The 26,174-nt window shown below is 37.6% G+C and overlaps 1 protein-coding gene across 19 annotated transcripts; it reads left to right on the top strand.

Annotated features, from left to right (window-relative positions):
- Window positions 1-1,138: 1,138 nt before the first annotated feature.
- On the top strand, window positions 1,139-25,770 carry RNF170 (ring finger protein 170). Of its 19 annotated transcripts, none has more exons than XM_039724219.1 (8): window positions 1,139-1,157; window positions 4,067-4,124; window positions 10,960-11,103; window positions 15,978-16,053; window positions 17,372-17,483; window positions 18,514-18,587; window positions 20,418-20,522; window positions 22,156-25,770. In XM_039724219.1, the coding sequence occupies exons 3-8, from the start codon at window positions 10,967-10,969 to the stop codon at window positions 22,423-22,425; spliced, it is 774 nt and encodes a 257-aa protein (XP_039580153.1). In that variant the 5' UTR covers window positions 1,139-1,157; window positions 4,067-4,124; window positions 10,960-10,966; the 3' UTR covers window positions 22,426-25,770. The 19 variants fall into 19 exon arrangements, with proteins under 19 accessions (XP_039580153.1, XP_039580140.1, XP_039580136.1 ...); XM_039724206.1 differs by lacking the exon at window positions 1,139-1,157 and adding an exon at window positions 1,400-1,461 and having other exon boundaries at window positions 17,375-17,483; XM_039724202.1 differs by lacking the exon at window positions 1,139-1,157 and adding an exon at window positions 1,400-1,461.
- Window positions 25,771-26,174: the final 404 nt, after the last annotated feature.

Here is a 26,174-nt window from a genome sequence, read left to right as displayed (position 1 = left end):
CTCCTCATTAGCTCAATATCTAGAAGTGTAAAGGGACCTGTTTGGACCATTTCTACAGACAGGACCAGGCTGCACAGGGTAGGCACAGCTTCAGGGCTGCAGATTAAAAAGACTGAGCCTCTCACTCATCTTTTCTTTGCCAGTATCAACACACACTGACTTCCTCATATTGGGACTTTTTATTCCCCACACCTGAAAGAGAAAGCATAGAAAGCCAAAGGCAAGATAAGCGGACAACACTTGTCCATAACAAAGACAGAAAAGTTGGCAGCAATGTGAAGGAAAGTGAAACTGGGTAACTTATTCCAGACCTACAATAAGCACTTCCCCAAAAACCTCATCCCCAAAAGTGTCACCTTCTACACTTTCTAGGCCACTTGCTCACCTTTAACAATACATTCATTTCCCTTGCTCATCCTTTTTGACTTTCATTGAGAAATCTCACCTGTTATTCCCCAGGAACTTATGCATCACTATCAGAGCTTCAGTCAGCTCTGGTTTCTCACAGAAAAAAAGTCTGAAAATTTCTGCTTCTAGTCAACAATTGGTTGTATTGCAGTTTCATATTATAGGTATTTACTTGGCAATTTTGAGTACAGAGGGAAAAAATTCAAACCAGCCTCAAACCAAAATCCAGTGGTTTCAAACAACTGACCAATAACTAAGCTGCTACAGAATTGTAAGTTCCACATCTGTGCTACAGCCATCGCTCAGACTACAGGTAGCTGCAAACCCAGGTTTCATGTCCACTACATTTTGGCTGCTCTTTGAGTGACAGTATAACCTAAAGACACTTATGGGAAAAAACTGCCAACATTAAAGTAGAATAAAGTAATTTTTATCATAAGATCATAGAATCATACAAGAGTCTGGCCTGGAAAAGAACCTTGAAAATCATCTGGTTCCAACCGCCCTGATACAAGCAGTAACACCTTCAGCTAGATCAGGTTGCTCAGAGGCCCATCCAATCTGGCCCTGAACGCCTCCAGGGATAAATATATCACCTCTTAGGCTGATACTGTAAAATCCTCGACCTCATCGGCGAGTTCTGTCTCTTGAGACTCAAGCACTGCTTAAAAAACATAGAGAAATAAACAGGCGGAAATGCAAGTTTCCGGATAGAAAGGCGGCCTTGCTGGTCAGAGAGCGACGGGCAGGTACGAACAGCGGGGTACTGACATGCCGACGGCACAGGAGGGACAAGGAGCAGAGCCCCGGCCTGCAGCTCGCCAGCCCAGCCCGGGCGCACCTGGGGGCGCTCCGGCGCCGGCCCCCGGGCCTTTGTTCCCCCGCTGCAGGGGCAGCGTTGAGGCGGAGCACGGCCCTGCCCATGCACCCCCGAAGCGCCAAGATAAGACACGAACAAAACACGGACGGGCCGCCGGGGCTCCACCGACCCCGGCCCGGCCGCGGCGCGGGCCGCGGGGCCTCTGTCGAGGCCGGCGGCGAGCGGCGGCTGAGGTAGCGCGGGGGTACGGGCGGGGCCGCAGCCGGGCGGGCTGGGCTGTCCGCCCCTCCGCCCCTCACAGCCGGCCGGGGGGACTGGGGAGGGCCGGGGAGACGGGAAGCCCTCCGCTGGATGCCCGCCGAGGCGCCTCGTACGCCGCCGGGCCCTGGGGTAGGAGGGGTGTGCAGCGCTGCCCCCGGCTCGGTGTGTGTGTCTCGGCACGGAAGAGCCGGTCAGGAGAGTGTCCGGCGGGGCTGGGAGCGTGGGTGCGTGAGGATGGTGCACCACAGGCGTTATCAGTGTTGGTGTGTAGTGTGGCTTGGCTTCTGCGTGGAGTGGCTCCTACAAGGTTTTTCTCTCTTTTTGGAGTAGAAAAATGACCTTTCACCCGCAGACTTCCTTCTGTTTGTGAAAGGAGCAGCCTCTGCAAAGTTTTCCTGCTTTGGCAGTGGGAAATGACCCTGCACCCACAGACATATCATAGTCTTGGTATCTAGTGTGGCTTGGCTTGTGTGTGGAGCAGCCTTGAGGACGTTCTCCTCTGTTTTTGGAGAGGACAATGACGTTAGCTTCCTTTCAACAAAGCTCTGCCGTAGTAAATTTAATGAGCAGGCAGCCTACCAGTATCTGAAGGTGGTCTGCAGGGAAGTCAGAGAGAGACTCTTCGTTAGGAGCTGTAGTGACAAGGAGTAATGGGTTTAAACTTAAAGAAGGGAAATTTAGGCTAGGCAGCGGGAAGGAATTTTTTACTGTCAGGGGCATTGAGATGCTGGAACAAGTTGTCCAAGGAGGTTGTGGATGCCCCAACCCTGGCGCTGTTCAAAACCAGTTTGAATAAGACTTGAGCAACCTGGTCTAGTGAGAGGTGTCCCTCTCTGTGGCCTGGGGATGTTGGGTCTGGATGATCTTCAAGGTTCTTTCCAATCTCTTAATGTTTTATGATTCCCTAAGTTACTTGCTTAGAATTAGTAGCAAGTGGTAATCATCCACTTGGATGGTTAGGAAGAAGGATGATTAGATATTGAAATGGGCTTCCCAGGGAGGTGGTGGAGTCACTGTCTCAATGGGTGTTCAAAGAAAGACTGGACATGACACTTGGTGTCATGGTGTGGTTGACAGGGAGGTGTTCAGTCTTAGATTGGACTTGATGATCTCAGTGGTCTTTCCAGTCTAGTTGGTTCCGTGTGATCTTTGGGTGATTCAATTAATTTTTTATCTCAAAAACAAGGAGTCTGTCTGTGGCCAGAGTGCCCCTGCATCCTCACTGTGCCCCAGCCAGAGGAGCTCTCCATCATGCTGCAAATGGGTCACCTCAGGAGTTCAAGCAACTCTTTCTCAGTAGTGTGTTGTGTTGGATTTTGGAGTATTTGAAGTTTGCAGCGAGAGTGTGTGGCATCGTGATAAGTTCTGCAGTTCCCTATCAGTTAACAACGGGCCTGACATGCAACGACATGGAGTAGCAGGCAAAAAGCATTGATAGCAGTGGAGGGTTGTATAACAGAACGGGTCACAGTGCAGAAACTGTCACTGTTTTCCCTATTTTCTCAGACTTTTTCCATTTAATGAATTAGTGACATGAACAAAAGCTGAGTGCTTCCTTTATGTGAGCTTCTTTTGAACTGAAGACTATTGTAGGAGCAATGAAAATTTTCTGGTTTTCCCAGGAAAGTACTTTCTTACTGTTCTCATTGTATAATCTGCTGTATAAGTTATAAATCAAATCTGTCTTCATTTAAAGGTAATTTTCAGTTTCAGAATTAATTTGAAGTCTTAGAAAACTGCACAATTACCAACTTTCCATTCCAAGTTTTAATGTGTGCTTTAAGCAACATGCTTGGTACTTTTGACAAACAATGCTTTCACAGGTACATCGCATGGTTTAAGGTTTTCTATCATATCTTCCTCTGTGTCTCATTTCCCACTCTGCTTTGCCTGTTGCCACAAGGTGTAGCTTGCATTTTGTTGATGCAAACAAATACAGTATTGCTTTTTTGCCTTGCTATCTATTTTAGATATGAGGTTGTGTATGGAGGTAGCGCTTTCTACAGTAAGGAATTCTTGGGCACTTTTCCTAAGAGAGAGCTGAAGCCTCCTCATGCTTAGCTGCAGTACTACCATATTCCACTAAACATTATAATGAAGTGACAATGTTTTCTTTTTCTTCCTGTCTGACCAGAAAAGTCAGGTATCCAAGCTGAAGGATTAGCAGGCTCTTTCTCATGCTCGTGTCTGCATATGAATTCAGTTCCACCCTCTGGTTTGTTTAGAACTCTATACTTTTCAGTGTGTTTTTGCCTTACAGAGTGGTGGAAAACTTTGTTGGGAATTGTTTTACACAAGTCATACATCACCCAGGCAGATATTCAGAATAGTAATTCTAAACAGGCCGTAGTATTTGTCTTGTTGTTTCAAGCCATCCGTGTGGTTTTGGACTCAGGAGAAAAATTATTGGAGATATTTTGTTTTCCCAGTAGAATGGTATATTAATTTTGGATTATTTTCCCTCACAGCCTTGCACCTGTTGTTTGCAGTTGCATTATTTTTAATTTGCAAAGCATGATTCCGTCAGCAAAAGTAGAATATCTACTTTCTTTTTTCTTCTTTTTTTTTCCTCTTTAGGAAAAAATGTGCCTCAGAGACTGCTGACCTCAGACCCTGCAGAAACCTGCTTTATCAGGCAAGTGCCTCAGTTGGTCAGTTCGTAACATATACTCAACAAAATCATTGTTTGCCTACTGAAGTTGCCCTCTTCTCTCTCTTGGCAAGGCTGTTCAGGCCTTTTCCATTCTCTTTTGCAAAGGGTATGCATACACTTGAATGTATAGTAGCACAGTCAGCACAGTCCTGAAAGCAGAGGTGGTTCATGGTAAGCATATAACTGAATATTATACAGCTGAGTTTGGCTGTATTTCTTGTACCAGCCTTAGCTGGTACAAGAAATATGATGATGATGATTTGTAAACCCAAAGTTGATGCAAACTCATAATAATGAAGCATTAACAGACTGCATGAAATTTAATAGGATAATCCTAAATCAGTTTTAACAGCTTGTCACAGAATATATCTCATCAATTTATATGTTGCTGTATTAGATTTTTAAAAAATTTCTGTTAGTAAATGTGCCCTTTGGATTTTCTCCCATTGATTTTTATAATGTAGAGATACTTCCTACTAGAGATTGTTTTTGGTGCTTTATTCAAGTAAGACTGTGCTCACAAAAATGAAATGCTAATAAATCCGCTTTCCTCAGAAACGCTTTTTCTAAGTACATCATCAATCATTTCCATTATTTCTGTTCTATAAAGTTATATTTGCCTACACCACTTCTTCAAAGTGTGACTTTAGTACACTAAGGAATCTGGATAAAATCTGTCACCTCAGGATTTAGCTGATTTAGGATTTAGACTAGTAAACTCTTAGAGTCTTCAACACTTCCACTGTTCGTGATGTGTAGTTCATGCCTGCTGTTGTTAATTGTTTCTGAATGCAGTCTGGGCATATCTTTGGACTCTTAAAGAAAGAGTGCATAAGTAACTGTAGGATCCAGTTTGCTGAGTCAAGTCCATTCACAAAGTCCCATTGTCAACAACAGAGAAGGGCCATGATCTGCTACTACACTGGAGCAGGAAGTAATTAGATAGCTTCTGATGAGATAGGTCTCAATTTTTGCCCTACATATAAGAGTTTGTCTTTATTTTGGGAATTTTTGCCTGTTTTTCTTTTAAATAAAATGTGATAAATTTATGCCTATAGATATTTCAACATAAGCTAATATATGTTCAGGGGAATAAGTACTCTCTATTTTAGTATGGAATAAGTACGCTCTATTTTAGTATGCTTAAATTCTTAAAAGTTGGTGTATGTTGTCTAAAACAGTCCAATCTTATTAGAAACTTTTTGATACAAATGAAACTAATTTGTTGTTTGTTTCTGTTATGCAGAAGAAAATTTTGAGGGGTTAAAGCCTTTTTGTTCTTAAGAAAGTGTGACTTGTGGTATTTGATTAGTTGGAGATTAATTAGCTTATCCTCGAAAACACACAACCTCTACAAATTAAGCAGCTTTTTCAAAGGGTGGGGGCAATGCTTTTGCTAATAAATGGCAACTGGCAAAAGGAATTGCCGGTTCTGGCTTGCATGCTGGCCCACCATCACTTCATAATTAACTTAAATTTTTTTCAAGAACTGATGGTGGCTGCCAGTACTGCATCAAGAGGAAAACACTCAGAATAATACTGAAATAAATGAAAACTCAAAAATCCATTTTTCTCATCCAGTTCACTCCCAGCCCATCCCATAAAGGACACATTGTTATCCAAATTACCTTCCAGATGTTGAGCAAATTGTGCCATGCTCACAAAGTCAATGCAGTAAGGTTAATAATTTGTATCTCATCAGTATTGCTTGTGTGTTACCTCATTTTTTACTTCTCAGACATCAAGAGAGCCTCTTATTTCTTTTTCACTGTGCTTGTACATTCCTTTGGTAGTGGGTCAAAAAAAAATTCTGTGGTTTTAAGAGTATATTATCATATGCCACTTCCTTGATAAACTCAGAAAAGTTCAAATACTTCAGAAAACTATGGGAAGAATTCTGACGTTGGATAGCTGACAGCTGTTTAACATATAATGGTAAAGACTGGATTGTTTTTCATGTCTTTATGAGTCATGGCATAGGGTATTGTTGGAGCTATGCTTTATGTTGAACATTGAAAGTTCTAATAATACTTTTCAGATCTGAAAAATTAAGAAATAATATATCCACAGTAGTGTATGTCTTCATTCCCTCACACTTTGATGTGATCTGTATGAATTTCTGAGAATAAAAGCCATTGTACTTGCAGTATTGCTCATTATAGTTCTTTTTTTTTTTGCTTAAATCTGCATGCATTGTTCATACATAACCACAGAGGGGAAAATGTAACTTTAAAAAGGTCTGTAGATTCTTATTTGAAATGTAAAAAAAATTAGTGTTACCTTCTGTCGGTGATCATTGAGAAAAACTGGTAATAAACAAGGTGATTTTCTGTACAGATGAGTAATTACTGACAGATTTACAAATAAAACTGTATGATTTTGCAAACAGTAAATTGCATTCCTTTCCATTGCAAAATCTTTTGTGGACAATTTACTCTGAGGTTGTTTATACTCTCTAGCCATCCAGATCCCTCATGGAAATGAACCATATCCCAGTCTACTGGGATGCAGTGTCAAGCTGTAACTTAACTAGCCCAAATGGAATGGAACAGTAACTCCTTGTCTTTTTCCTCTTTTCTGTGTTGTTTTAATTGAAGCAAGTGCCAGTAGTCTGAAGATGAAATAAACCTGGAATTTAAGATTTGGGTTTTGGTGGTATTGTTTTTGAGGTAGGAAAAAGGCCCAGCATTTTTGTCAGTTTTTAAAAGTGTGCAATTGATGTTTTTAAAATTCTGAAGTTAGTTGTATAAATTCCAGTTTTGATGTGAGTATTATTAGATGTTGCTTGTTTTTCATCCTCTCATAGGGTGGAGTTATGCTTGCATTTAAGAAAGCCCTCCTTGTGAAATGGCTAAAAAGAGAAAAAGTCTTAAGTATAACCAGAAATCATTTATCAGAATTTAATCTACTTTCAATTACTGCCATTTTTTTCCCCTGAAGTAATCTTATACAGATGGTACTTTTTCAGAGCTAGTGTAGACAGGAATTAATTTATTGTATTAAAGAATAGAAACAGAGCAATGAAAAACATTCAAACATTCTTTGCAATTTTAGAAAGAAACAAGGTAACATAAACCTATAGAAAAGAAAGAAAGAAAAACTTTGGAGTAATTTTATATCTGAAAAGCCTGTGATGTAGAATCCAGATCTGAAAATAATTATATGAGGAAAAGGTTGATGAATTTTTTCATAACTGGAAAAATGTAATAGATCAATGGATGGAATTTAATATGAGCCATACTAACTCGCTCTTTGAAGTGCATCAAATTATTAACAGTGACTATTTTAGGAGTGATTACATATATGTAATAAAGCCTGGTTCTGGAAGGTTTCTCTGACACACACTTGGTCTTTATCAAGGCTGGCTGTCTCCTAAGACTGAGTCTTCATTACATTATTTAAACCTCCTATAGCTTGGTTCTTAGTTGCACCAGCTGAAAGAGTAACAATTGCTGGACACATGCACTGTGAGGCGAGATTTCTTAGAAGCTATTTTTAGTTATCTAGCCTATCATACATTCAAACCACTGCAGATCACTCTTTGGCTGTTGTAGTTGCACTTGAAGAAACATGAACTGCAAGCCTCTGGTTCTGGGTATTTTGTTTGAAAACATTCAAGATAGGCCTGAAATCACAAAATTCCTCCTTCAGTCATACCTTTTTTCTATTAGTGTATTTTAGCATTTTCTTTTTTTCTTAGACATTGCTTTTTTAAACATGCTATCTTAGAGGTAGAAGGAGGAGGAGGAGAGTGTTACTGTGTCTACTGAGACATGAATTCAGAGAAAGTATGTATTGGTTCTTTTGAAGTGATACCCTTCTGTTTTGTACTACCTAGTCTAGACAAGTCGTGTCAGCTCTCCTGTGCAATGATCTTATTGAGAGAAACTGTTGGAAGTAAAGAGAAAAATATACAAAGTGCTTGTTGGCTGTCCAGAAACAGCAAGTAAATTAAAGTATGAACAACATGGGCATTAAACATTGATGGTTTGCCTTCTTGAGAATTCAGTGATAGAAGCAGCTGGAAATGAGACTGAGGCAGATTCCACTCCTCCTGTACATAGCCTTTGCAGTATTGACACATAAGTGAAGACAAAGTGTCTCAGGGTGTTTATGTGGAAAGAAAGACTGTGCAATATTTTTCTTGTACACTATGCTTATGTCAAAAAGGTTATTGGGAAAGTCATATAGGTTTCCAAATGAAGGGTTGAAGTAGATATAAATAACTGGCATTATGTGCAAGAAGGAAGAGAAAGGGAGGATCTGTGTATTTTGTTTTCATCTTCTGATGCTCACTTTGGCACCAGAGTTTGGTATTTTGAGAAAGGTGGGTGAGCAGAAATTAAGGCAAGCAGATGCACTGAGTGCTATTGATGGTAGGCAGATAAGAATTTGGAGTGTTGTTGCAAGGAACGTACAGAAAGGGAAGAGCTGGAGTACATGTCTTGAAGGCTATTGAGGGAAACTGATTTAAATTGGTGTGATATTGATAGACCATGTTTTGTTTTCAAAGTGCATCAAGCAAACAGTGACAGAGGAAGTTCAGGTGTTAGTGTAAGAAGCGCTTGCCTTCCAAAGGTACAGTTAAATCATGTGTATGTCTCTGACACAATAGGTGTTTCTGAAAAAACCCAAAACCAAAACCCCATGTAATACTTAATGGTATATAGTTGTCATTGGCATGTTGGTGTATTCTAACAGAACTGATGTGGAACAAGGAAGGAATTATACCAGTTCCTTGGCATTTACTTCTGATTTTGTTCTGAGTGGTCAACCCAGAAAAAACAGTGGGACAGAGTGAAAATTAGTTGACTGATAATGATACTTAAGGAGGAAAAACAGAAGTTGAAGATATCAGCATGCAGATTAGTGGAAAATCACGGTCTCAGAATGATGCACTGTAAGAAAGAGAAGCTTCTTCAGGACAGGATATGCAAAGAACTTAAGTATACAGGCAAGTAATGTTGAGCTAGGAAGGTATCACAGCACACCTGCCAGTCCAGATCCTCAGCACCAGTTAACGACTGCTGAGAAAAATTTCACAACATCTTAACCTCATGGCTTCAGCTATAGGAATGTAATAGCTATGCAGAGAAATGTTCTAACTCCTTGTGTGGGCCCATGTTCCCATGTAAGACTTTTCCACAAAGATCTGGTCTTTTATTCATTAGTACATATGAACCATGTGTAAACATTGACCTACTTTAAACATGCCTTTCTATGAGTCACTGGTGTTCCACCTTTGAAAGAAGTTAGTCTTTCCAAATACTGTGACACAGTTGCTTGTTGAAAGCTATAATTAGCAAAAAATTGACTATAGTTACAGAAATAATAGTCTCAGTTCAGATTGGAATACTTAGGATAACTTAATTTAGTTTCACTTCATATATGCTTCATTGTTCCACTTTAGTTTTCACAGTTAAAGCCCAAAAATACAACAAATAATGAGCTCTCCCCTTGTTCTCCATGAGTTTGCTCTGCTCTTATGGTACTTACTTATACCACTTACACTTCTTAACCATGCTCTTAGAATGTATCAACTTCTCTTGTATTCCTGCTACAGAAGGCAGCTCCCACAAATGTAAGGAAGCTTGAAAAAAGCTCCACTGCTTATACTAGAAAAAATGTGGAGGGTGAGAGTATCTGTCTTAGGGGAAGGATTATGCTTTTTTATTAGCAATAGACTGACATGCTGAAATTTTGCCAGGGTAGTCATTACAGGTATCCACTAAAATCCTGATGACTTGTACTCCATTTCAATTTTGCAATTAATTCAGGGCCAGAGGGTGTTCGGTAATATTTTCTAGACAGCGAGGTTTAAATTAAAAATGACACATGAGCTGTGAAGTGTAGTGAAACACTGATGAAAGCTTTCAAGCTGGACTAGGAAACAGAGAAAAAGATACCAGTCTCACCTGCCTTCAGAAACCAGTACTGGGATTTTATGTCAGCTTCATGGAAAAATACTTCAGTTGTGTATGGACAGAGCTGGAGTGTCACTTTTCAGACAGAGTTAGCTTCACCATTCTGATTTCATAATATTCATAGCCATAGTTCATTTCACTTCCTGATTGCAACAGCAATGATTCAGCAGTGGGTTGGAAACTATTTTATTTCGCATGTCTCAAGCTGTAGGTTAGTGCTGTAGGTTAATAAATGTTAGCCTTAGTCACTGATGGCTACAAATGTGAAACAAATATAAAACAAGTGAGTCTAACTAAGGAAGCCTGATAATACTATTTTTCTTTCAAGTTTTCCCCGTGTTTACAGCTAAAGGTTGGTAATGCAGGAAAAACAGAAATTAATTTTAACATGTATTGGGCGATTCCTGTGTATCGAAATGAGCATTTAACACTAAAACCAAAATGTCCTTGTTTTTTCATTCATGTAAGTGGTGAAAGTTAAGTTTCTGTGTTGGCTTAGCCTGCCAGGAATGATGTGGTGTGTAATAGCTAAAATTCTTGATAATGCAGAGTAATTTAATTTTTTTTTCAATAGAGGGTCCTTAGAATATGGCCAGCTCAGTAATGACCTATTCCTATGCAATTTATCATATAAAGATTTCAAAGTGAATTATCTGACTAATTTTTTAAAAATCTATATATCATAATACAGTCACTTATGATTTGTTTGCCACTGTATAAGACCTCTACAGCAAACTCAGCGTCTGTTAAAAATGGATACATGACTTCGTTTTGTAGCACTCTTTTCTCCCAACAATGACTATTCTGTTTACATATTGTTTGTAACTGTGTTTAAAATGTCTGTGCACATGTGTTTTAACATATGTATATATCTATTTATTTTTGCATTTTAGAGCTGTGATGGCCAGTCACCAAGCAGAAGTTCAGAGTTTGAAGCTAGATAATGATTCAGTTATAGAAGGAGTAAGTGACCAGGTACTGGTGGCAGTTGTGCTCAGTTTCACTTTCATTGCTGCTCTGGTATATACGCTTTTAAGGTGAGAATGTGTTGAGAGGAATTATTCATTTTTTGTAAAAATCCTAACTTTCTTGACAATTTCCTGCATTGGTACATAAAAACTGTGATTTTGTGACAGTAAGGAAGTGGTTGTTTGATTGCTCGCTATGTTTAACTAATTGCTTGGTACAGCTAAAATCAAAAGTGGAATTTAGCTCTTCCATATCTTCAGATAATCAAACTGAGTAGTGTTCAGCACTCAGTAAGACTGAAAATTGTTAAATTCACAGTCTGTATGGCTGCTGTGTTGTATCTGGTTAAAAAGTATGGATTTGTCAACTACTCCAAGATTAAAATTGGATATATTCCTCTAATGTATGTTCTAGCTGAAGTCTCCTTCCAAGAAAACAAACAACAGCCCAAATCCAAATAAATTGACTGATTTTTTTTTCAAATGAGTATGCTGTACAACAGTGGACTGCAATATGCATTCCATACAGGAAAATGTTAAGTTCAGAATTCAGTAACTTTAATGATCAAGTCATCAAAGCTTATTTTTATTTCAGAGTTTTTCTTTGCATCCTAACAAACATCTTAGCCTATGTGTTTTGGGAAAATGAGTCTGAGCTTCAGATTGGTTTATTTATTTAATTTTTTTTTCATTTTTTTTTTTATTGAGGTGTGTAAACTTCTGAACACAGAACAGTTTTCAAAACCAAGGGAACTCAGTTGTAGTGACACAGTGGTATCATGGAACTTGAAGAGGAAATGTCCACGTGAGAAATATTGCTGAGGTAGAGTTACTTGAGAGCAAGCTACTAAATAAGGTATAGGAGGAAAAATTTGGTTGGACTGCATGGCAGTGCTGCTGTTCAGGACCAGGAGGTCACAAAGGAATCTTAAGAAAGGCGTTGACTTCACCTTGCCTTTTTTTTTTTTTGCCAAAGCTGTTTCTGTTACTCAGATTGCTTTAATAATGCCTCTTTTTCGTCTGCTCCATTATGATTTCTCTACCCTTCATATTGGCATTTTTTGCAGTTGTGACTTGAATTTTAAGTATTTATTTTAAAAGTTAACACTTTATTTTTGAACTCTAGAAAGGCAAGTAAGAAATATTTTTTAAAAAGTGAGTGGAACAAGAGTCAGCAGTTGACAAGAGTAGCAGGAGTTCAGTCAGAATTAATTTCAGGGAGATGATGTGTCAGTTATGAAGAGTTACTTAGGGAGGATGATAAGGCTGGTTATCAACTGCCTCTGCGGTGTCATGAGGTAGGTAAAAAGTTTGACTGTGAATCCTGTTACATGCCTTGATGGTTTATTTTCTGGAGGAGCAAACAAACTGAAACCACAAAGTTTCCAGACTTTGGAGGTCTGCATTGTATTTGTGACCAGTGACAGGACTTGAGGAAACACGTGAAGCTGAGTCAGAGGAGATTTAGGTTAAGATACCAGAAAAAAGTTTTTTACCCAGAAGATGGTTAAGCAGGCTCCCCAGGGAAGTCACAGCACCAGCCTGATAGAGTTGAAGATGTGTTGGGGCAATATTCTCAGGCATATGTGTCTTCAGGTGTCCATGTAGGACCAGGAGTTGAACTCAGTGATCCTGATGGGTCCCTTCCAACTCAGCATATTCTGTGACTGTGATTCTGACTGATGACTGAAAGTCTTACAGTATCCTCTTAGCTCCCTGCTCTGCCTTCTGGTACCTTTTGAAATTGTCTGTATTCAGCAGCACTCTTCATCTATCTCCTTTGTATCGTTGCCATCAAAATCTGCATGGTATGCTAGAAAATCTGTACAGTACAAAAATTATACTACTTTTATTTAGCACAGAGGGGGAGGTGAGGAAGAAAAAGAGTCTGTTCTTTTTCTTCTCTAGTTACCTTAGTGCAGTGGTCTTTTTGTTGCTTATATGGTGTTCATTACCCCAGTTTTTTTCTTTGCCTTTCATGCTTCTGTATCAACAGAACTGAAATACTTAAGTTGGGTGGGAACAGGTCACAGGTAAGTATACAGGAAAGAAAGCTGACAAGGTGATGAGTAGTTGCATGAGCTGAATCAAAAGGGAAATGAGCAGCAAGGAGTATGTGTTGCACTAGATTTTAGGGGGCAGAAGCAGAATACGGAGAGAACTGTTAAGGGCTATAATTGTTGTACTTGTTTCCAGGTGAAAGAACTCAATGAAGCATCAGATCAAGGCTTCATTCATACGTCTGGTGGAGAAATTTACAAGCCATCATTAATATATATAACAATTGCAGATGTGTAGTTCAGGCACTGTATGATACTTTTGTGAACCCTATATGCTTTTGAGGTATAAATTTTGATAAAATGAAGCCAGATTTTTTCGATCATCTTTTAAACTGGTGAGTAGGTTGTCACATTACAAATGAGGTTGTGAAAATTCAGTATATTCAGCAAATTAAAGGAAGCCTGATCCTTTAATTCCCTACAAGGGATTTTTCCTAGATGACTTAACTGTTCCATGTTTATGGATCTACAGGTTTAGATTTTTTAATCTAATTTTTCTATTCATCATACGGTTTGATTATAAGATCAAGTCAGTATTTTCAGCAGAAGTGACATCTTAGTCCTTAGAAATTAACAGTGTCCATCACGGCACAGTGATGCACCAGTCCCTTAAGTACTGTCCCTCTCTTTCCTTGTGTGAGACTGCACACTGCATGAGTAGGCAGTCTTCTTCCTTCCAATAATAATAGATTGGTGGGGTCCTCTGTAGTACATAATACAATCTCTCCACATAATGAGACCTTTTTCCTTGAGTTTTGGCATGCTAGCAGTCAGAAATGGGGACATAAAAGGCCTTTCCATGTATCTTTATTTCTATCTAGCTTGTGTTTGATAATGCCTTTAATGACACAGCACCATATTGGTCTTCATTTATTTCAGTTATCATCTTACACTAATTGCATGACAGAAGTTATGAATTTGATATGTCTTGAGCTCTCTGCCTGTCCTGAACATTATTACTTGGTTTTCAGCTGCATCACCATCTTATGCATAAGTGACAGTACATGCTGTACCCCTGCAACTCTGCAAATGCTCTCATGATTTTGGCATAGTGTGTTATACCAGGATAAGGTCATATAAATGAACACTTTGCAGTAGCAAATTTCCTACTGCTAATTTAGTTGTTTATGGAGAAATCAGAATAAACTGTCTTACAATTCATGCCTTCCGCTTGTGTGTGAATCAAATTGGACTTCAATATATATCAGACATTTTGGCACACTGAAGATGTGAAATGCATTCATTTTGTAGCATCTAAACAGAAAAATACTTCTGTACATATAACATGTATGACAGACAACATTCACAAAATCTGATTCATGGAGGCCAAAGGTGCGTAAGAAGGGTTTTAATATAGACTTCTATCATACAACTTTCATATGTCACCCACATTAGTATTAAATAAATTTTATTTTTACCGATAACCATGTAAATATTAGCGTGAAGAATATGGGACTTTTCTATTTCTCTCTGAAAAAAGAATGAGGCAGACAAAATGTTCAACATTTTAGCAATAATGCAATATTACGATTGCTCATATTAACTGAAGGAAAATATTGCAGAAGCTTTTAGAGCCATTGAGGAAATTATATAACTGCAATCAGAAGATGTTCTGAAGGTTCAGCCAGTCCAGCCCTCATCTCTGACAGAGGATCAGCTTACCTCAGTATCCCTGGAAGCATTGCAACCTGGTTTTTGATTTAACTTTTAGTCAGGGATAGATCAAAATAGATCATCTTGTCTGATTTTGTACAGTATGTAGTTAGAAATGTGTTTCCACAAGCCTTAGATCACAGTGGGAAATAATTGCTCATATTTATAGAATGAAAGACTTATCCTGTCCCCTTTTCACTCCATGAATAGTCTTCTATATAAACTGACATTTCTTAAGTCTTTCTGTAATGTATAAAAAATGTGGGCAGTAGTTCTTATTATCTTCTGAATTTTCTCTGGCTTCTCTATTTGCTTCTATGCATTTAACCCAAAATGGAGAACAGAATCCAGCTGAGACCTCAAGCATGCTGAGTAAAATGTATCATTGTTGAAATCCATATGAATTAATAAAGCATAAAAATTAAAATGCTGTTGACTCATATTTATTGTAACTCAACACCTCTGATTGTTGTCAGCACTTTAATTTTTAATTTCAATTTTTAATTTCAATTCTATCCCATTAAGCTTTTGAATTTCAAATTAGTAATATATCCATCCTCCTTTCTTCAGTGTGGCCCTTCCCAATGATTCCTCTTGGCATATCTAACCTGTAGTTTGCTTGCCCGTAGAATCCTTCTTATTTTAAAAAAGAGTGATTTTAAAATAGTGGTTTCTTTTTATATCCAGTCTGCTGATAGTTACATAAATTCAATATTCTAAATGTAAGTTTGCCTACCCTTTCTTATGCAAATGTCATGTAACAGATAAAATTGAAGTAATTAGGTTTCAACTCTGACTTAGGCAGTGAGTGAAAAACTAGTAATTTATTGAGTAATTTGTTGAGTAGACCAACAAATAAGAAACTAGCAATAGAGACAAAAATGAAAAATATTTCTGCATCTTTAATTGAAAAGCTTTCAAGCAACTTAATTTTTTGTAGGTTCAAGGCTTAATTTTTTCTCAGATTAAAATCTAGTTTTAACATGATTTAATGATTGGTTGTGGAGTTTCTGAAAAATCCTACTGCTGTACAGCTTTAAGTATCCAAAGGAATTTTAGCATCTAGAATAAATTCCTGTTTCCTTAATTATTTGTGTACTTCCTTTAAAATCCTTTATAGCAGGAAATAATGATTTTTCTGCCCTTTGTTCAAGTTTCATATTTGTTTCAGTGAGGTTTTTTTCAGTGTTGGATCACAGAGCTTTTTATTGCCTGTATTTCCTTTCACAGAAATGAACATCAGAACATACATCCAGAAAATCAAGAGCTAGTGCGAGCTCTTCGTCAGCAGCTTCAGACTGATCAGGTGCTGTACCAAGTGTTGGCATCATTCAGCTCTCTGATGTGGGTACTGCAGGCTTCTCTGAGGTTCTGGAAGAGGATGATCTTGAAAGTTATGGGAGCTTACTTACTGTACAGAGGCATCCTTGAAATCCATCAAATAATAGGATAATGTAGCGTTTTTTTAAAGGGATGCCTTAAGTAATTAAAACTACATTTTGGCTGGTTCTCTTTTCAAAGAAGTTTTTGCCACAAGGTGGAGTATGTTAGGTTGTGCTATGTGCTTCCTGGAATGTTCCTGGGAACTTCAGGATAAAGGAAAGGAAGTCTGGAGTACAGTTTGCTGAGACAGGACAGGGGTAGATGTTTAGACTGATAAGTACCGTGTAGCAGAACAATGGCACAGCAACAGGAGCCAGGCAACAGAGTGACAGAGAGGAACATTTTAGCAAAGCCTTTAGTCACAGGACAGAGCAGTGGTTTTAAACTGAAAGAAGCTAGATTGAGATAGGATGTAAGGAATAAATTATTTTCTGTGAGGGGGGTGAGGCACTGGGAACAGGCTGCCCAGAGGAGCTATGGGTGCCCCATACCTGGAAATGTTCCAGGCAGGGTTGGATGGGGCTCTGAGCAGCCTGATTTATTGGAAGGTGTCTCTACCTATGGCAGAATAGTTAGAACTTCATGATCTTTAAAGGTCGTTCCAGCTCAGACAATTCAATGATTCTATGACTGCATGCAGTTTGAACAGGTAGAGTCTAGGCCATACTTTGGGAGAGTACTGAAAACAGTCTTTCATCATGATACTTCTTGAAATAACGAGACTACATTTTTATATGGAAGACAAATATGGCAAAATGGGGAGAAAAACGGTTTCATGACAATGACATGCACAAGCTGATATCTGTGTTTGGGCTTGGAAACACTAAATGCTGCAACTGGTAAGCAGCACAGTTCAGTTACCTGGCTCTGGACAGAACTACTCAGAATAATGAAGTAACAGTGTAGATCTGAGTATGTTACTCATGCTCCAGTGTGTCTAACCTGACTTAGTGTGAAGGACCAAGGAGGTTCTTTCTTTGTGGTCTTTAACTGGTTTGAAGCACACACTTATTTAACAGATGAAGGGAGAATAATGGTCCTGTCACAAGAACTTGTCTATTGAATCAATGCATTTAAGTATGTTTCATTTTTACATTTAAATATATTTCTCATTTTACATAGTTCTGCATTTGACAGTTTGACTTACAGTGAATGAATACCAATTTATTATTATTTTTTAGAACTCAGTAGACTTATATAAAATAGTATCTCTAATACTTGGTGTTTTCCTGCTCTTCCAGCAGGATGCTTCTTCTGGTGATCGGCATCGCTTCTATACAGATATGTCGTGTCCAGTCTGTTTGCAACAGGCTACATTTCCTATAGAAACAAACTGTGGGCATCTGTTCTGTGGTAAGCAAGAAAAGCTCCTAGCCCCAAAGTTAAAACCAGAACAGAAATACAAACTTTGGGCACTAGCTCAGGCATCCTAATTCAAAGCTTTGTTTGCTTTTAACTGTTTATCATTGCATCTGCAAAATAAATAATTTTTTATAAGTAGTCAAGAAAATACATTTAGGAATAAACTATCACTTTAAGAGTGTGATGCATTGTTTTCGATGCTATCAGGAATGAAACTGTTTAATTTTAAAATGTCAAAGAGTATAATTTGTTTCCAGTTTAGTAAAAAACTGAAGAGGTTGAAGAACACTGGGGAATGTACCATTTTAAAAAAAAACAAACTGTTTTAGAAAGAATAAAATATTCTTTATTTCACAAAATATTTTTTCTTGGAAGTTCTGCAGAATTATATGTAAGTGCACCATTGATTAAAGTGTTTGGTTTGTGGTTTTTTGAGGCTATATTTATATACTGACACCCTATGTAGCATTTTTGTACCATTTTACTTCTTCTCCTTCAGGTTCACGGTAGAATTCTTCCACTGCATTCATCTAGTTTTTTGAAGTGTATACCATGCCCACTTGTTTAAATGAAAAAACAAACAAGTTTGGAAAATAGATAAAATATTTAAATTTTTATATTTGTCTTCATCTGTTCAAACTGATGATGATAAAGCCAAGTTTTTAGGATAAATTTTACATCTCCTGACATTTTTGAGACTTCTACATTTTAAACTGGTAAAAAATGTTTATTATTTGCTTCTTTATTTAATGATTAAAAATTTGTTGTGTTTCCAGGAAATAATGCCTTAAAATTACTGATTCAGTTGAACCTATTCAGGATTTTTTTCATTAATAGCATTGAACTTGGAGATGTTAGTTCTTGGTATCTTCAGTGAATGCCATACACAAAATTACATCAGAAACTGTAACCTAACTGTTTATATACACTTTCTGTTGTTTCCCTTGCCATGTAAGTATTATTTCAGGTGATACATTTTTCATCTCAGGAGTTTAAATGAGTGTGTACCTTACTTCACCAGGTTCCTGCATAATTGCCTACTGGAGGTATGGCTCGTGGCTGGGTGCCATCCGCTGTCGGATCTGCAGACAGACGGTAATATTTTCAATCATCATCGACTTGTCAATTTGGCTGTCTAGGATAGCCTGCCACAAGGCACTTACTTGTGTGCTGCAGTAGTGAATCTGGCAGATAAAGAAGTCTGAGAAACTGAAAAAATACAGAGGAATATGTGAGACAGGAATAGTGGACATACAGTTTTTCCAAACTTCTTGCTTTGACAAATGGCTCCAAAAATTCAGATTCTTCTGCAACTCAAACATAAGTGAACTTCTGTAAAGAGTATATGAAAACAGAAAATTGTGAGATTTTAACTATGATCCTTTCATGTTTTCTGTTCAGGATGTTATTAACTTGTTTTACCAGAATTTGCATCTCAAAGGCTTGGCTGTTGTGGTAGACTGCTAGTAACAGCACCACTACTGGTTCCTGAGAAATAGCCTCTGCCTTCCCTCTGTCCCTACCAAAAAACCTATCAATTTCTTATTTTGGTCTTATTTTTAACTTGTATGTATTATTAATTTAATCCTTGTAGAGCAAGCATTAACTTACTTCCTACACAAGTTACTTGCATTGTCAGTTTGAAATATGTTCCTGCAATTTATTAAGGCTTAAGATCTCTGAGTCTGATAGTGTATGTTTTAACAAAAGTACATCTTTATTTTAACAGTGCACAAACTACAGAGCTAGTAACTTCTAATTAATTATGTGACTCATGCCCTTGCCCCTCCATTATATCATATTTTGATTGTGTGTATCAGCAGGACAAAAGACTGTAAGAAGACAGTTGAAGGAAAGAAAAATAGGTATGACAGGAAGAAGAATGAGTAGGTTTAAAGTGTAGCCAGTGAGGAAAAAGACAGAAATAATAGGTGGGGAAGGTGGAAAAGGGGAAAATAAGTGATTTTCTTTATTGTCCTTCCTTATATATATTTTCACTTATATTCCTCTGAGTAACAGGTATATTAGGTGGCACTGTTTGCATGGTTATGTATTCGTTCTAACCCTGGTTTATAAATGGTGAAGGGAAAGATGTATACATGAATATGAGTCATACAACAGGTTTGTGGCAAGACCAGAAGTTGAATGTAGACCTGCTCGTGCTCTTGTTTCTGAATGTGACTGCCACACAGATTTATATTTAGTCACCAGGTACAGAGGAACCTTCTGAAGACTATAATAATTTAAAGTACTATGCCTTCCCTGTTTCCCATGATAATTTGCATTTTTTACCTGTACAAAAGGTACAGTTTTACCTGCTTCCAAATATAAGTCTCAGGTTTTCAACAACTCCTATGCAGAAAGCACATATATCTTATCTCTCTATGTTTGCATGAAAATTAACCCAAGAACAGAGCAAAATTCTCTGTCTGTACAAAATAGTTGAAGGTTAATATCTTTTTCTTAATTTGTCTTGGTATGAAGATCCATATGCAAAACTATGAGTTTTGCTGCATTGTTTGTTGTCATGCAAGGCAATCCTAAATATAAGAAAAGAAAGGCCTCACTGATTGCTTTATTCTATTTTCAATTTAGAAAGAAAATTTGATTAATTTGGTAAATTAGCTTTGTTCTCCAAATAATTTGTTCCACTTATGAAACATAAAGCATTTAGGTGTTTAGGAAGCCTCTCTTCAAAGGAAGGATATTTTGTGGTTTTTTTTAAACAATCTCTTTTAAAATTAATATTCTGTAAGGAGCTGTAAGCAATTAATTAGTTAAAATTTAATTGCAGCATCCACGCTAATAATTTTCAGTTTATTCTCCTATTAACTGTTCAACTAAACCAAAGTTTTTTCTATGTAGTTGACTAAAGATGACTGTTTTACAGTTGCATGTGTGGCATAATCTCCCTGCTGTGCCTAGGTAACACTATTCTTACCACTCTTTGGTGAAGATCAGCAGGGTGCAGCCCAAGTGTTTCAAGATGTTAATGATTACAATAGAAGATTTTCAGGACAGCCCAGATCGGTAAGTTTTGGGTAAATTTAGGTGGAAGTCAGTGGTGTCATCAGAGTTTGAGAGCAATTTTTTTGTAATTTTGGTTTTTTCCCCCCTTCCTTTTTTTTTCTTTCTCTGGAATATGGATTGTCTCTTCCTGATGCTTAGGGCCTAGGCAACGTTTCTTTAGGAAATTCATGTTGAAATGGTTAGGCCAAACCCAAAATTATTTATTTGTCATTTATGAAAATGTATGGAAACTTACTTTATTCTTGTAAGTGAGAATCTAATAAATATTGAGTTTTCTCAAGTGTTCCTGTGTTAAGTTGGTTTTTAGGTATGAGTCATTATTTTGAAAGGATCAATAATTAGTCAGTAAAAATACTTAATTAAATAAATGACATGCAAGGAAGAATATTCACTTCATTGGTCTTTTTACACTGATTAGAAGAATATGAAGTTCTACTCTGTGCCTTTCTCCTCAGACAGCTGTACGCTGTCTTGATTTTTTAGTTTTTTCCCTAGGTTATATTGCAGTCTTTTTTCTCCTCTCTGAGTGAAAGAAAAAAAAATTTCTTCTGTAAATAGCTAAGAGGGGTGTCAAAGTTCTACAAATGTTAGCAAGTCAGCCTTGTGAGCCCACCTCCTGTGTGCATGTCCTGTTTCGCAAGGTGAAATGCACACACGTGCATGCTAGTAACCTCCCTGCTTGTCTTCATTTGTAATGGGATTTGGATACAGCAAGAAGACATTAGCAAGAAAAATGTACAGTACAAAGAGACAGAAGAGGGAGGAGTATTTTTCTAAACCACAAAATGTGTGGGTTTTGTCCAGAAGAGGTTGAAACTGCCTTTCAGGCTCCATTAGACCTCTCTGCGAGCTGTGTCTAGTCCCCAGTAACCTGTCTGAGGTCATGCCAGAAATCTGCACTAAAGCCCTAATTGGACTAGATAAATTGTCTTTGATCTATATACAGTGTTACCGCATACAAAATTTCTTTCTCAAAAACTTTTTCAGCTATGGCAATAAGTCCTTTTAATGGAGTTTAACAGCTTTATGTAGAAGCTGTGTACCATAGAAGGGAACCGGTATAAAAATGTTTTTAAGTTCACCCCTCCCTGCTCGTCACAACAAAAACTTGAATATTTTCTATTGAGCAGTCTCTTGCTAAGCTGGCAGAATCATAGTAGCAAAATGGAAAGGAGCCAGGAATGGATTGGTTTAAAGGTTCTTTAGTTTACTTTGAAGCTTCATCCATCCTTTGGAAATTTGTATGAATCACTGGTTATACACCAGGAGAGGGGGCATTGTGTTTCTGAAAAACTGTTACCTATTCTATTTTATCTATTAGGTTTTTTCTTGAAGTCCTGGTTTGTCTTGCATTCTGATCAATACTTCACTCCAGTTAATCTGTTTGCTGTTTTTCACTTTCTCAGTCATTTGTTTTCATCTAGTATTCATTGCTTTTCCTTCATGATAGATGCCAGTATATTTTCCTCAAGATGTATATTGTGTATGTTTTTCATTGTAGAATAACACAGTTTAACTGTTTTAATTCCTATAAACTAGCAGAACCTAAGATGTAATGTAGTAGTAGAAACTTCAATTTAGCATGGATGAGTTGCTAAAGCAAAATACTAACTTTTAGATTCTTTCTTTGTAGATTATGGAAAGAATTATGGATCTCCCCACTTTATTGCGACATGCTTTCAGGGAGATGTTTTCTGTAGGGGGCCTCTTCTGGATGTTTCGCATCAGGATATTCCTCTGCTTGATTGGAGCCTTGCTGTACCTGGCTTCACCTCTGGATTTTCTTCCTGAAGCTCTGTTTGGAATTCTGGGGTTCTTGGATGATTTCTTTGTCATTTTTCTGCTGCTGATATATATCTCTATCATGTACAGAGAAGTGGTAACACAGCGTCTAAATAGATGAAATGGACAAAAGTGACCTAAAAGCAGAGTCAGTTGTGGAATGTTTTAAAAAGAAAACTATAACGTAAGTATGATATAGCAAGGTGCCTGTGTATGAGTAGTAACAATTTCTTAGCTGGTTATGTTATACAAACTTAAAGGGTTAGTATATGGTGATGCTTAACTGGAATCTTTAATTCGTGCATTACATATGCTTCATAAGGATGAGGTTAGTTTTATAATGTTGTAATAAACCACCTTCATCTACTTCCACCTGATGAACAACTGTGTGTAATGAAAGCAGGAAACACTTTCTTTGGTGTGTTTTGGTTTGTGAAAAAGGAGTTGTAGCAAAGTGCTTCAAACAATAAGCCCTTTGCATAATCTAGATGTGTAAGAAAATTCAGAAATTCTTCACAGTACAGTTATCATGGTTAAATTGTTTGATGTCTCCCTGTTGTGGACTAGAGTTTTTTGAAATAAAAATTGCTTTTTTTGTCTCTGTGGAAGAAGAAACCCAAGGACCGCATTACAATTATCATGCTGCAGTTTGCTGTTGTCCACATGCTTCAGAAAAATAAGGATAATACCTTGGTATTGCTTGAACTGCACTGTGTACAGTTGCATGCAATTTGTACAATTTTATTTTTATATTTGGGAATATATACACAGTATCTGCTCTACAGTGAGAAACCAGTATTATGCATGTCACACTCGTTAGTGCTTTATTTTTTAAAGTGAGAGCATGGTTTTCTCTTCAAACTTTTTTATTTGGTAAGTATATATCTTAGAAGCAGAGGTTTTGTGCTGCTTTGGGTCAATGCAATATGTCTGAAATGCAACTTTGCATTTCTGTATATGCATTAAAACATTCAGCCAATTGGAAAGGAAACTCAAATTCCAAACAATGATTGAAAAAAAGAAGTCAGAACTGGATGTTTACGGTACATGTGCATGTACTTCTATGTGCACAGTGTAGATGATTACCCAAGTGTACATTCTGCAATATATGTGTACTAAACAACATAGATATTGGGATGATTTTCAGTTGGAGTTTTCTTGTTTGGTTGGTTGTTTGATTTGGATGCCAATGGAAGAGGTTCTGAATTACCTGAAAAATAGTCTGTGATAAAGGACCATTAAAAAATCCTGACAGTGTTTTCAAAAATACCAGGGTATTAATTATCCTTAAAGCTGATTTTTTTTTCATGTTGAATTTGAGCATAGGCTATCATAGCTATACAAGTAATTTCAAAATGCTTTCATTTTGAGCAACGATTGCGACTATAAAGGTCCAGGATATGACAGATCATTGTATTTTTTAGCTAGAGGAATGATAATTGCAATTTAACTTCCTGAGTACTTGAAAGACAGTGAATTAATAGGTGATTCTTTGTGTGTTTACATGTATAGGTGAGACTTAAAATGAAAGGGACCTTTTCACAGCTTCTGTGTTTTCCCCTTGCAGGTGTCTTTCCACAGCTTCTAGCACTTAGGCATGTGCAGGAAGATGATAGAGCTGAAACCTCAGGTGTCAGTCACTTAGGGTGCAGATTGTCCTCCAGTGTCAGTGTTCTAAATGGCATTCATTTAAAACTAAATTCACCAATTCTTCATTTGAAAATTTAGTTTTGGAAATCCAAGGACATTTTACAAATGAACTGGAAAGCTAAACTTTTCTTTGTTGCTGTTTATTAGAGATGGGCAAGAAGAGAAAAGGGAAGTGTAGCAAGATTTGGAGGAAAAGAGTGAGAGAGAAAATTACATTTTTGGAAGCAAATCCTAGCTAACTTTTCTTGAGCATCTTGGCTGAGCTTTTCACCTTGTGTTGGCATTGCTAATGTATGGTGATGTTTTAGTGGCTACCTCAGTTAAAACTCTTTAAGGTGTTATTGAGTAAGGGTGAGATATTCATAATCTGTTAAGTGCATTTACAAAGCAAGATGATAGTTTAGGATATTATGTAAGACAGGATTTCACAGTTTTGCTGTAAGTATTGTTTTTGGTTTTGGGGTTTTCTTTCTCAAGAAATCTAGCTGAAAACAAACCCCAAAAATTCTTTTTTGATTGAGTAAATTTAACACCCTATTTTCTTCTGGAGTTTAAGTTGTAGTCTGCTTAGAGAAGAGTGTGAACTGCTCTTGTAGAGAATTGGAGTTTGTTCATGGAATTTGTTGATATAGTACTTCATCCATACTTGTACCCTATGATTATAATTTTCCCATGACTCTCTAAATCTAGACTAGATATAGATGCACATGAAGCTGCTTACTGATTGGTTTTCTTTGAATTTCCCAATTCCATGCACTACTGTGAACTTCATGTGGAAATTCCCTATCCCATCTAAGGGGATCCTGTATATCTGAAATCATACACAAGCCACATCTGAAAGACTATATGAAGTTTCCCCATGTTCTTTTTCTTCAGTACATTTCTGATAGCCAGAAGGGTTTCACTCAGAGGCTTCTGCTTACTTTTGAGTGTTGAGTAACATTGTAATCTTAAATTCAGCACATTAAATGCTTGACGGAATTAGAACTGTTCTTTTCAGCAATATGCGTGCTTGCCTGTGGATATTCTTTTTTGGTCCTGCAAGCCAATGATAAACAGTATTATGACTTATTCAGGCCTTTTTGTGTAATGCAAAGATGCATCTGTCCTGCAATGTCTGGCCGCTGCTCCTTTCCACAAATCTGAAATAGCTATAAGTTAGCTATCTTGGGCACTTAGCTTGAGCTTAACTTAAGCTCTAGAACTCCCAAGAAGCTGGAGATTAAAATATGAGCATGTAATATTCCTGAGCTGTGTGCTGCCAAGTTGTTCTGGCAGCAATGTGAAAAGTAAGGGTTAGGGCTGTACACTGGGCTTCAGAATGTGAAGGAAATATGTGATGCTGTGTGCAGAGTGACTGCAAACATCGCTGTGGTTTTGTCTCCTGAGATGGGGCAGGCATGTCAGGAGTGGGGGAAAATTTAAAAAAAGGAAAACTATAGCAGGAAGAATGTATGGGGATAAAACACAGTTCTTAAAAGATCACATGGGCACCAAAAGGTATGTGAAAGATTTGATTGTTCTAGCAATATCAACAAAGAGGGAAACAAGAATGATACTTAATAGCTCTTACAAAATAACTTGTAGCATCTTGAGGCCTAATGACCATCGCTGTATAGAGCGATCCATTTCTGTGCTATTCGTGTGCCACACCATTGATGTCTGTGAGGATCAGGCACAACAGTGTGGTTTGGGGATACAATTTTGCCGTAAGTTTCATAGAACTGTAGCAGTATGTTACACTAGATTTTTAAGACAAAAGAATTTAAAACTACTTATTGTTACTTTTAATGATAATAAATTGCTGTTAAAGAGATTTTCTTGAATGATTTTATTTTATTGACTATCTGGTTCCCCTTTTTCCACTTCCATGCATTAAAGTTGTAAGTGTGGCGTCCCACCCTTGAGGGGAAGGGAGTACTCAAGATTTGTAGGTGCTCATGGTCAAAAGGAATGACAAAAGTCAGAGGGTCCACAAAAATCACAAAGTTCTATTAGTAAATTACATACTTGGCATGGAAATTGGTATAAGTTAGGACCTTATCTCCTCTGTGGCAGTGGGTTTTTAAGAGGGGGCTAAGGTGAAAGGGGAGAGACAAAGACAGAAATTAATTAAAGAAGGCAAGAGGGAAAAAAGCAGAGAGGGAAAGAAAGATCACCAGTCCTAGCTTCAGCATCGATCCAGCTGGGGTGTCCTGGGAATGTCCACACATGTGGGCG

The sequence above is a fragment of the Passer montanus genome, unplaced genomic scaffold, assembly GCF_014805655.1.
Source record: "Passer montanus isolate IOZ18808 unplaced genomic scaffold, ASM1480565v1 scaffold52, whole genome shotgun sequence".
Lineage (NCBI taxonomy): Eukaryota > Metazoa > Chordata > Aves > Passeriformes > Passeridae > Passer > Passer montanus.
Note: the sequence above shows the minus strand (reverse complement) of the source record. Positions and strands in the feature narration are given on the sequence as shown.